Raw genomic sequence first — 13559 nt, forward strand, 5'->3', positions numbered from 1 at the left:
TGAAAACTAAAATGTATTACATTTTTACAAAATTTTGGAATTGCAAATAGTTTCTAATGTCTTTTGATGTACAATAATTATTAGGGAAGCTGGAATTCAACAGTTCAGAATTTTACATTGAGTTAATGCAAAATTTTGACGCATGTCAAAATTCTCAATGTGTTTTAATCGTATTCATTTTTTTCGAATCCTGAGAAAACTAATAAATATTTTTAATTAAACTCAGAATGAAAGACTACATTATTACCGAGGGCTGAAAGTCCCTGAAAACTTCTATAATGTTTATTTTAATAAGTTACAGGGCTGAAAATAAAAGAGAAGTGTGATATTTAATTTCAAATATTTCATTCAATAGAATCTGCTTGTTTATTCTAAGAGGCTTTCCGTCCTCGGTAATAATGTAATCTTGCATCCTGCGTTTAAATTTTTCTAAAATACTTGGTTTTCTCAGGATTCGAAAAAAATCATATTACGATTCAAATGACAGTAAACTCTCGTGACGTAATCTCACCCTTAATGTTCATTGGTTAGTCGATTTAGGCAACCGTAGTAATGTCTAAGAACCGTCGCCACTGACTACCATTGCTCCACTGTACTAACTATAGTACCTGTCAGTTTTTTTTTTGTTTTAACATTTTTTAAAAACCTTTTTATTTTCATTTTTTTTACTCTTTGTTTAACTCGATTATAAATTTTTATTAAGATTCTTTAATTTGTTTAATTTTTATCACACTTTTTTTCAGGAGTAAAAAGGTACGCAAACAATCCTTCCATTCTTGTTATAATGCTTTTTATTTTAGTAAATACAGAAAAACTAGATTAATTACTGTGTTTTTAGATAATCAATACTTTCAGTAAGTCATCGAGATATTTTTTTGCATTAAAATATTTAACAAAAACAAAAATTACCACTAAAATGTTAAACCCGTCTGTCAGGCGGTTAGTTAGTGTTTACGCCATTGATTTAAGATGTTAGTACTTAAGGGTTAAAACCAAACCACACAGATTTTCCCTTTATGAGCAGCTTTGCAGAGTGCCGCCCAAAACAAGCAACCATTTGTCCGTTGACTGATAAATTGTGAGCAAAAATTCCTTATTGTAAATATCGTTAAATCACGAGTGAAAATAATGGACATACATACAATAGTACATGTAAATCAAAATGTAATTCCGTACAGGTTGGAATAAATGTTTTATCAAAGTTTAAGGTACTAGTACACTTTAGAAGACCAAAAATAATCATTTTTTTCAAGAATTTTTTTTCTCTGAACGTTTATTAAAAATGAACATAAAACTTTTTACATATTAATATGTAACTCTTATAAAATACAAAAAATATATCCTTTTTCATTTATGCACGTACACTAATATTGTAGAGGGCGCAAAATTCGAGGCCTCGAAAAATGATAGCGGATAGTTAATCTCAGGATTGGGATATCTGTAACAAAACAATCGTACTGCATTTGAAAAAGGAAGATTTCTTACGTGACAATTTACCACAATTTGATCAAAAAATAAAAAATAAATATTTTTTAAACATGAAACACTGAAGAAAAACGAGCGATTTTTTCACAAAAATTTTACAAATTTCCGTAAAATCTTTTTTTTGCGGAATTTTTCACTAACGGTGGTAAATTGTCACGTAAGAAACCTTCCTTTTTCAAATGCCGTACGACTTTTTTGTTTCAGAGATCCCAATCGTGAGATTAACTGTCCGCCATCGAAACTACTTTTTTTTTGAGGCCTTGATTTTGGCGCCCTCTACTATATTAGTGTACGTGCATAAATGAAAAAAGATTTATTTTTCGTATTCTCAAAGAGTTAGATATTAATATGTAAAAAGTTTTATGTTCATTTTTAATAAAGGTTCTGAGAAAAAAAATCTTGAAAAAATGATTATTTTTGGTCTTCTAAACTGTACTAGTAGTCAAAACAAAAGATATTTTCCGACTTATCATCGACTTATTTCGTATGCTTTAAATGATGACGCACGGGTAAAGATTCGCGGACTCGACTGTACATGTAAATCAAAATGTAATTCCGTACAGGTTGGAATAAATGTTTTATCAAAGTTTAAGTAAAAACAAAAGATATTTTCAAGAAAGTATATGACTCATATGAGGGGATCATTGTTTAAATTAAAAACCGGTAATTTTTGCACAAAATTTACTTTTTTAACTGCTGCGGCAATTTTTGTTTTTATTAAAGATTTTACAATATTTTTCTGCAAAGATGAAGAAATAGTCTTTTATATGAGACTTACTAAATTAAATTTGACCTTTAATTTTTTTTAAATACTTGTAAATCAAAATTGAAAAACAAGTTTCCAAAAAAATATTATTTGCAATATAAATACGCACTATAAAATATTTTGTGTTGCAGAAGAAGTTGCGCTATGATATCACTATAAATTGACAAAAAAATTGGTTGATAAATATTGAGTAGTTTATGAGATATTTAATTTGTTTATAAAAAATTACCATTTTTTCAATTGCAAAAACGCGGTTGTTGCCGACAGAATATACAAGTTTTAAAGGTCTCATTTTGTTTGCTTTTATGTATATTTTCGATAAATGTATTGACAAATTAAAATTTTAATCAAACACCCTTTCAAAATGGCGTTTGAAAATTGGTGTAATTTGTTTAAAACTTGGTTTTTTAATAACATCACCGAGATTAAAAATTTTGAAATTATTTTTCAATCATAGATCTTTTTTTTGCCGAGTTTAAAAATTCATAATTTGTTTATTTATCAATATTAACATTTTAAAGTGCGTGAGTACTTCTATTAACCTTAATACTTAACAAAGTCATTTATACACATATTAAAAATTGTAGAATATTTTGAAAAATGATGATATTGGTAGCACCTTAAATGAAAACTTTTTGTCTGAAAATTGGCGGAGGAGAAGCAATATCTCAGTTAATAATGGGCCAATTTCAATGTTTTCTTTTAATTTGGGGTAGCTTATAAAAATAATAACATCTGCATGACCCTTTTTTGCCATAAATAATCATTGACTAGTTATAAACAATTTTTTTTTCAAAGAATTTTTTTTTCTCTAGTATTGTGATAAATAAAAGTTGACACCAAAGATAATCACAAAAGAGTAGATAAAAATAAATTTTTATTTTAAAAATTTACCAAAATAGTAAAATTTTGTTAAAGAATCATAAAAACTTTTTTATTTGTACAAATCATGGGCAAAATCTCGTAAAGATAATGTGAATACAAAATATAATTTATAAAAAAATGGAGGACAACCTCTATATAAATGAATGTATATAAGTAAATATAAATTAACAAATATACACAATTTTTAGTGTATTACCTGTCAAAAAGATTATAAAATTAAATGTAAAATACATATATATTTTAATATTGAACAAAGAAAAAAGTCTTTAACAAATTTTTAATGCTAATTCAGTAGTATGTTTTTTTATAAAAAATCTTTTGTGTCAACTTTTATTTATAACATCTAGAGAAAAAAAGGAATGTGTGTGTACTTTGTACGCACGTAAGAAGTTATACTTTCTATTACATGATTTCAACGAAATTAATATACTTTAAACAGTTTATTTATATTTTATTTAAATATTAAACTAATTTTAATACTTACTACTTCTCAAAAATTTTTATTAAAACAGTGCCAAAAATTAAAATAATAAAAGAATAAAACACACACAAACACATTGAAAAATGCCACAAATGATTTCTGAACAATGTAGGAAAAAATTTTAACGAAATACGTATTTTCTGAAAACAAAATTATATAATAAACTTACAATCATAAAATGTATAAAAAAAATAAAAGTTTCCATTGGGGTTCGAACCCGCTTATCAGCGCAGTTAGTATTGAAATTCATTCACCTTAAACTTTTACCCACGGAGACCATGTGTCATCATGTGCGAAGATCAACTAACGAAACGGATTAAACTTTTGATGGTTCTGAATTTAACCAAATTATTTTGATTTTGAATTGAAATTATTTAGAATTGAAAGAAATATTAGAATACAACAAAACATAGAGTAAGAAAACAATATATTAGGTGAATATTGATAGAAATTTTGATGGTAATCAAATTATGTAAATCAAAGCATTACATACTATTTTAGTAGGTTCTTTTTAAATTTTCCAAATAGGTAGGTCCTACCTATGAAATTTTTAATTAGGATACTGAAACATTTACAATTATTACGTACCTGTCGCTTTTAAAAACTATTTAAAAAGTCACTACAATATTATAAACTTGCATTTTTCTCTGCCATCACAACAATAAAAACTAATATACACAACATTAATTTGTTTATCCAAAATCTCCATATTGAACAATTATTGACAGATGATTTTAACACACAATCAGATCCCGTATAACGTTTATACCATACTGTCTGTGTGCGCATGCACGCAGAATTATGAAATTTTACTCTCAATCGCACCCAAAGAAGTATAACTTCAAAAATTTGAAAAAATTGTTTCTAACAAATTGACGGATATTTATTGTTAAAAGTGTCATTTATATGTTTCTATTTTTATAAGATACCATAAACTAAAAAAAAAAACAATGAAATTGGTCCATTATTAACGGAGATATTGCAAAGTACCTACTACTGCACCACTCTTCATGCAAAAAGTTTTCAGTTAAGGTCGCTACGAAAATCATTATTTTTTAAAATATTCTAAAATTTTAACTCTATGTATAAATGACATTGTTAAGTAGTAGGGTTTATAGATGTACTCACTCACTTTAAAATGTTAATATTGATTAATAAACAAATTATGAATTTTTATACTTGGAAAAGCTATCTCGGCAAAAAATGGATCTAGAAATTTTTTTCTTTTGTAAGTGTGTCAAAAACTACCAAGAACACGAATATCGAAAAATAATTTCAAAATTTTTAACCCCAGTGATGTTATTAAAAAAACAAGTTTTAAACAAATTACACCAATTTTCAAGCGCCATTTTGAAAGGATGTTTAATTAAAATTTTAATTTGTCAATACATTTATCGAAAATATACATAAAAGAAAACAAAATGAGACCTTTAAAACTTGTATACTCTATCGGCCACAACTGCGTTTTTGCAATTGAAAAAATGGTAATTTTTATAGTGCTTATTTATATTGCAAATAATATTTTTTTGGAAATTTGTTTTTCAATTTTGATTTACAATTGTTTAAACAAATTATGGGTCAAATTTAATTTAGTAAGTCTCAAATAAAAGACTGTTTCTTCATCTTTGCAGAAAAAAATTGTAAAATCCTTATTAAAAACAAAAATTGCCGGAGCAGTTAAAAAAGTAAATTTTGTGCAAAAATTACCAATTTTTAATTATTTAAACAATGATCCCCTCATATGAATCATATACTTTCTTGAAAATATCTTTTGTTTTGACCTAAACTTTAATAAAAAATTTATTCCAACCTGTACGGAATTACATTTTGATTTTATTTTATTTTATTGGGCTATTGGCAAATTTATCAGTTTTGTTCAGTTCATTGTTGTCGGAGACATGGAAATTTCTTTTTATGTTCCACAACTTTATCTAGGTCCTTTTTAGACCAATGCATATCGCAAGCTGGAAGTAAGTGATACCCACTAAGCATTAAAATTCCAATAAACTTTTGCAGTTGATAAACAGAAAATCTGAAATCTTGTTGATTATTTTCCTATCATTTGTATACCTGATACCTTATTATATTCTATCATTTGTATTTGATAAACATAAGTATTATCAATACTTATGTGACTGTATGTTACTGTATGAATCACACCAAAGTATTGAAAACAAACATTTATAATGAGCGGTCATAAAATTTTATTCTAAACAATGATAAAAATTTTATTGACATGACATGATTAAACAACCATTTAGAGCAGGGGTGGGCAAAGTGCGGCCCTCGGGCCGCATGCGGCCCTTTACACATTTTTTTGCGGCCCGCGAAAAAAAAGTGGATGATTTGCTTTTAAAGATTTTTTTTAAATAGTTCTAATATTAATAAATAAAAAATATAGATAATGCAGCTATTAATTAACAATTTCGCAGTGGGTGATTTTTCCGCAAATTTTCAACATAACGCGGGCAATTATTTGGGTTTCCGGCAGATTTTTGTCGGCTCCGTGAATGAAATCCACGAAATTTCAACAAATGGAAACGATATTTTTGAAGTAGTCTGGAACTGTTTGGAAAACTTTAAATTGCCGCTGTAACCTAGTAAATGTAACCTCTGACGGAGCACCAAAAATAAGAGGAACAAATGTTAAGAAAACTTAAAGAATACGTCCATGAACAATTTTCAGAACATTATTATTTTTGACTGCTTAATCCATGAGCAGGTATTGTGCAAAAATGTTTTGCAATTAGTCAACGCCAACGTCATTTCAATTATAACTAATATTGTTAATTATTCGTTCAATAGGATTAAATCATCGTGCATATTTTTATATTATTTAATACTTTCACGTGTACTCACCGGAGGGACCGCAGACGTTCGGATACAATTAGCGTCTCTTTGCAAAGACAATGACGTCGACTTTGCAAAGTAACAAGACACTTACTCAACACACACACTACACATTACACCTGAGTTAATGATAAGTTCTAGTTGCGTGGCTAAAGGTTCTAGTTAACCAAGGCCAGAATCAGAAAAAAAATACTTTCACAGAAAACAAAAACAATGAAGGGAATCTAAGATTTTTCAAATTTATAACTTTGTTTATTTTGATTTAAATGACGCGTGTTGCATATTACGTATGATGCGTGTTTGCATCTATTAAAGCACGGAATTTCGGAAACTAATAGCAATGTGAAAATAGAATTCACTATTTTATTTGGGAATAAGCCACAATTTAAGCTTTAAATTAAATTTATTTGACGTTTCCATTTCCACTTCGGAAATCGTTATCAAAATACAAAACATTAATAAATTAAACTAATTAAATAAATGCTTAATTTATTAATGTTTTGTATTTCGATAACGATTTCCGAAGTGGAAATCGAAACGTCAAATAAATTTAATTTCAAACTTAAATTGTGGCTTATTCCGAAATAAAATAGTAAATTGCATAAGATGTCAAAAGGAAATAGCTTCAGAACAATATTGGGGAAAAAGAAATAGGTTCAGAGATAAAATAAAAATAAATAAATATGTAGATACACATATATATTTGAGGGACCAATATTATACCATGCTTAATTAAGTGCGAATGCTGTTTAGTGGGGAGGGGTACGGTTTAAAAAATGTTTTTGTTTGTAATTTTTGATTTTTTTTATTATTTTAAATGAAAGTACATAAATAAATAAATAAATAAACTTCAAGAATACTCTCTAAAGTTTTCAGCTTGACTGGAGTAAAATTACCGGAAGTAAAGCATGTTTAATATCCCCACCTTCGACTCGCTTTGCAGTAGCTTGAGCGTAGTGAGAAACTTTCAACAGCTGTTCCCGTCTCTTTTGTAAATTAATACTACGATTTGACAGACAAAAAACAAATTGAAATAAAAGTTGTCAAACCAAACACGTTTTTCTCAAAACTGCTTTTTTCAAAGGCGGTGGACATTGTAACTCAAAAACTACCTACTTGACAGATCTACCTGAAATTTTTTATAGATTTTCTTTGGACATTTTGTGAGGTACCTCTGTCGAGATATGTTTTGGTTAACAATAATACATATGTTGATTTTCACCCTTTTTTACAAAAATTTCCTTATTTTGACTGGTATTTTGATTGATATCAAAAACTCAAAAATCGCTCAAACTAAAAAACTCAATAGCGTCAACACCTCGAGAAAGTCATAAGCTAATAAAATATTTTTGAATTTTTTGTTTCATATGATCCATTGACGAGTTCTACTGCAAAATCAATTTTTTCTTGGAGCTGCCTGTAAAAATTTGCCACCGTTGGCTTATTTTTCAATATTTGGTCTTGATTTTTTTTTTGAATAATCTTTGAATTGTACTGTACTGAATATGTTTATTTAATTTAACTATGCCCCCCCCCCTACCCGTAAACAAAATTAGTAAAAATTTAAAAATTCGAACATGTTAAGGTAACAAATATTGCGGCCCTCGGTAATAGGCCAAAAATATTTTGTGGCCCTTACTAAAAAAAGTTTGCCCACCCCTGATTTAGAGTGATCCTAATGAAACTAATTTAAGTTTTCTTTTCAGGCTTGTAGTATTACCTATAGTATGAAGTAAATATATTCAGTGCTCAAAATGAAGATCGACAGGTCTCGTGTACGTAAAAGTACATCGGAAGTTCCCTTGGAGTGTCAGGAACTCATAGATAGATTGCAGCAATGCTCCCGTACAGAGTTATTAGAGGAGCTGTCAAAGATTCAGTCCTGGACATTTGGCAAATGTGAACTACTGCATTGGGCCCAAATACTGGATGTGTTTGATCGGATTTTAGGACAGGCAGCGGAAAGGAATGATGAAAACAAATGGGTACTCGAATGTGATACATATGATGAACAGGTAAGATTTTTAAGTAATTAGAAAAATGCATGTTATTTCGTCACCTTTGGAGACAGAATAAAATCAAAATTTTATTTGTATTTTTTTTTCTTGAAATCACAGATCAAAATCTAAAGTGAATGTGTTAATAATGTTCTATCTAAACTTCTCTTTACAGATATACTTATAGTTATGACTCCTACATTTTCATCGCTTGTCATTCCTTGACTTCAGGGTGTGCTGACACTCCAAATGTTAACACTTGCTGTCTCCATTGACTGAGATCCTGTGACAGGTGGATAGCTTCATCTAAGGATTTTCCCACCATATTTTTCATTTGGACTGGATATCTTCTTCTTGGTCTTTGGCTTTCTGTCTTTTCTTCTACTACCAATAGTTCCATGTAGTCCAGGGTAATAAGGATTTTTCCGTGACACTTGAACAGCCAGGGTACTGAAGCGTTTTTTCGACAGGTAATACCTATAAGAGCAAATTGTAACTATTTCCTGCGTAGGATCTGGCGGCCATTTTTATTTATAAACAATTAAGTGTCAAAAAATGGCATTTTTCACTTTTTTTTCAAATCAATGGAAAACAGGGAAACTTATGGTTTTTTTAGTACAAATATCTTCGATATTATGGAAAAAGCTTTAAAATGACGTATTACAAAGTGTGATATACTCATTTATTGTTAATATAATTGCGAAAAAAGGTCGGAATTGCAAAAGAAATTATTTTCGCAATAACTGTTGTAAAAATTAGTGTACAGCTTTGAAATTTTTGTCAAATAAGGGTTCTTTGGTAGTTAATATAATGTGATAAAAATTTCAAAGCGATTCATTCAATAATTGTTTAAATTTTATTCAAATTGTTTATCCCAGAGAGCATTTTTTGCAATAACATAAGTCAGAAGAAAATGACGTTAGAACCATTCCACAGGTGTCAAATGAAAGAGCATGAGCTATATTTTCAACTTGGTTTAAAAAAAGTGAATAAAAATGCACTTATTAGTAATAAATAATTATGCAAAAGTATCGTAAATCTTTCCTTATAAACTTTTTATTTTGTTATATAAGAAATTATACATATTTATTACAATTTTTTATCAATTATGGTATAGATAACATTACTTGGTAGTTGTGCACTTAAGACAGGGTAAAAAAAGTTAATTTTTTTGGAAAAATTTATTCAAAAAGTTTATAAAGAAAAATTGACGATACTTTTGCATAATTATTTATTACTAATAAATGCATTTTTTATTCACTTTTTTAAACGGTGTTGAAAATGTAGCTCATGCTCTTTAATTTGACACCTGTGGAATGGTTCTAAGGTCATTTTTTTCTGACTTATGTTATTGCAGAAAAATGCTCTCTGGGATAAACAATTTGAATAAAATTTAAACAATTGAATGAATCGCTTTTAAATTTTTATAACATATTAAGCACCAAAGAACCCTCATTTGACAAAAATTTCACAGCTGTACACTAAAATTTTTACAACAGTTATTGAGAAAATATTTTTTTTGCAATTCCGACCTTTTTTCGCAATTATATTAACAATTAATGAGTATATCAAACTTTGTAATACGTCATTTTAAAGCTTTTTCCATAATCTCGAAGATTTTTGTATTAAAAAAATCATAAGTTTCACTGTTTTCCGTTGATCTGAAAAAAAGGGGGAAAATGCCATTTTTTGACAGTTAATTGTTTATAAATAAAAATGGCCGCCAGATCCTACGCAGGAAATAGTTATAATTTGTTCCTATAGGTATTACCTGTCGAAAAAACGCTTCAGTACCCTGGCTGCTGAAGTGTCACGAACAGGGTATATTTTTGTCTTATTACCCTGGCCTAATGGGCCATGTTCTTCTTGCTATGTTGTCGAAGTAGTTTAGGTATGCTCATTTTACTTTTTTTAATAGCCTCTCTTTTATATGAAGCTCTTCCAGAAGTGGCAGGTTGGTTCAGCGTTTTGTACAGGACGTTTTGTAGAATTCTTCTGTAGATCCACTAGTCTAGTCGCAACATAGGGGGTCCAGTGGGAAATTCTAGCTCGCCGCGATTTGATGGTGGTATTATAGGTTTTTTTTAGGTCGCTGAATCCAATGAATCCAATGGAAGTGCTCTGGAAGTCCAAATATGGTGCGTTTAATTGTTTTTAACAAATTATGGTAAAATTAGGTATTTTTCAGGAATTATTAGAAGCCCTTGTAAATAAATTGATAGTGTTAAGGTCTTCTGGTGTATTTTTGGTCGCTGAATCGAATGCGACTAGTCGCGATTACTCAAAATATGTTCTTGTTTTGTTAATAACAAAATAATTGTTTATTCGCCGAAATGCTCGAAATAATGCGCTATCTGCAGCAAGTTTGTAGTCTATTTCATAGTATTTTTATACGCTAAATCGATTGCCACTAGTTGTGATAGATTAAACCACGTTCCGACTTTGTTATTAATAAATTAATAAATTGCAAAAATAACTTTTATTCGCTGAAAAGCTCCAAATAATGCGCTATATACAGCAAGTTTGTAGTCTATACAGGGCCCCCGTAAGGGTTGCTGGCGCCTGTGTGCAAAAAAGGATTTTGGCGCCCCTTAGGCATTTTGGTTCATGTTTATTTATTGATCTTTTAGAAGGTAGGTTGATAGGTAGGTTCTTGAAATAAAGCAAAAAAACTGAAGTTTAGAGGTCATAATAAGTTTTAATGAGTTTTCCCCGAAAAGTGCTTCATTTTTTTGGTTATTTCACGTTGAAATATTCGATTTGGAATTTGACGAATAAGAAAGTTTTTCTCATGAGCTCCAATTTTGCTTTTACTAGGTCGATAGACTTCATGAATACACCATTTTTTTCGTTTTTCTATAAGCTACATTTTTGATAACAATATTTTTCGATAAAATACTTAGTTTTTGAATTATTTACGAAAAACCGTCTAAAAACATGTTTTTTATTGTAGAAAAATAAACATTTTTACTCGCAAATGACTCAAGAAGTATTGATTCAGTTACAAAACTCTATAGAACAAAAGTTGCTTAGAATTAGTCAGTTTATCCATTTCTGGACTTATTTTAAACCTATATTTTTTCACCACCGAGAAGGGGTAATATTCACCCACAAGCAAAAGCAACCAACGACACAAGTTCAACTTTGAAGTGGAGGGTAAGGGTAGAACCTACATCCAAATTTTCGTGTAATTCGTCACTCTGAAAATTACACGGTATCGCCGTATTACACGGCCATTTACTGGGCTATAGGTACAACGGAAAAATAAAAAATAGCTGTTGTAGTAGCGATATTTTCTGAGACTTTGCTGTTGCAAATTCATCATTTACATCTCCAACATTTATACCATCAAAAATTTCTTGTTCAATTGCTAATACATATTGCTAGACCAAGCAATCGTTCTTGAAGCATTGTCCAAATGATTTTTAACTTTGAAAAAGATCGCTTGTCAGCAGCTAAAGGTACAGGTAATGTCAAAAGAATTCTTAGTGAAATGCTTACGTTTGGAAGGTTGAAGATTAAATTGTTTTCAAATATATATTGTAAAATAGTTAAGGGGTCAGTATCATCAGGTAATGAAAATAACTTTTTAATTTCATTAAACAAATCATTGGAGTCTATACCTATCCTTATTATCCTGATCTGTCAGTCATTCTTCAAGAACAAAACAACGTTTTAAAAGATCGCTGTCACTTAATTTAAATATGTTTCGTGTGTATTTAGTAGGTATATATACCTAATCCTATTTAATTTCTCAACTTTTGTTTTAAAATTTTTATTTTTATTTTTTTCGCAAATTATTTTTAAATTTTTGACGCCTGAGTTTTGGCGCCCCTAAAGAATGGCGCCCGTGTGCATTGCACACTTTGCACATATGGTAGCGGGGGCCCTGAGTCTATATCATAGTATTCTTATAAGCTAAATCGATTGCCACTAGTTGTGATAGAAACCACGTTCCGACTTTGTTATTAATAAATTATTGCAAAAATAACTGTATTCGCCGAAAAGCTCCAAATAATGCGCTATCTACAGCAAGTTTGTAGTCTTTTTCATAGTATTTTTATACGATAAATCGATTGCCACTAGTCGTGATAGCACCACGTTCCGACTTTGTTATTAATAAATTATTGCAAAATAAGGTTTATAGTACACGGTTTTTGCTCTAAATTTTAAAAAACCACTTGGATTGACATGAAATTTGGCATACACGTAGCTAACATGCCAAACAAAACAAGTGATATCGAGTCGATGTGTGCTTTTACCCTGGGGGTGAGTGTCACCCCTTTTCGGGGGTGAAAAAAGCTACCTTTAAAATAATTCCGGAAGTGGATAAACTGATTAATTATAAGCAACTTTTGTTCTATTGAGTTTTTTCACTAAGTCAATACTTTTCGAGTTACTTGCGAGTAACTATGTTTATCAATTACAAAAAACTCGAAGATGTACCACAAGGTTATTTATTATTGTTAAAAAACATAAAAGGACGCGCTTCGGCTTTACACAAGCCATCATCAGCTTAAATACAGGAAAAAAACAACGGACTGACCAGAAAAACAGGAAGGAGGAAGAATCAGCTAGTTTACATTATAAAATATAGAGATGTACACATTTCTTCATTAATAATTAGCTATTAATAGCATTTTGTTATTATTGTATTGTAAAATCCTCAAGAACTTCCGCATGTAGAGGAACCATCACCGGCTCACATGATGGTTCCTCTACATGCGGAAGTTCTTGAGGATTTTACAATACAATAATAACAAAATGCTATTAATAGCTAATTATTAATGAAGAAATGTGTACATCTCTATATTTTATAATGTAAACTAGCTGATTCTTCCTCCTTCCTGTTTTTCTGGTCAGTCCGTTGTTTTTTGTCCTGTATTTAAGCTGATGATGGCTTGTGTAAAGCCGAAACGCGTCCTTTTATGTTTTTTAACAATAATAAATAACCTTGTGGTACCGAGTTTTTTGTAATTGGTTTACCTCGAGACCACATTTGAGTAAGTATGGATACTTCTCTTCATGAAATATGTTTATTTTTCAACAAAAAACCCACATTTTTAGACGGTTTTTTGCAAATAACTCAAAATAA

The 13559-nt window shown here is 29.6% G+C and overlaps 1 protein-coding gene across 3 annotated transcripts in view; it reads left to right on the plus strand.

Moving 5' to 3' along the window:
* The window catches only part of LOC114334526 (E3 ubiquitin-protein ligase HUWE1), a 192570-nt gene that overhangs the window by 23144 nt on the left and 155867 nt on the right, over nucleotides 1–13559 (plus strand). For all 3 annotated transcript variants that reach the window (XM_028284586.2, XM_028284587.2, XM_028284588.2), the window contains exon 2: nucleotides 8174–8482. In XM_028284586.2, coding sequence (XP_028140387.1) covers nucleotides 8222–8482 — 261 coding nt within the window. In that variant the 5' untranslated portion in view covers nucleotides 8174–8221. The remainder of the gene's footprint in view (nucleotides 1–8173; nucleotides 8483–13559) is intronic.

The sequence above is a fragment of the Diabrotica virgifera genome, chromosome 10 (genome assembly GCF_917563875.1).
Source record: "Diabrotica virgifera virgifera chromosome 10, PGI_DIABVI_V3a".
Lineage (NCBI taxonomy): Eukaryota > Metazoa > Arthropoda > Insecta > Coleoptera > Chrysomelidae > Diabrotica > Diabrotica virgifera.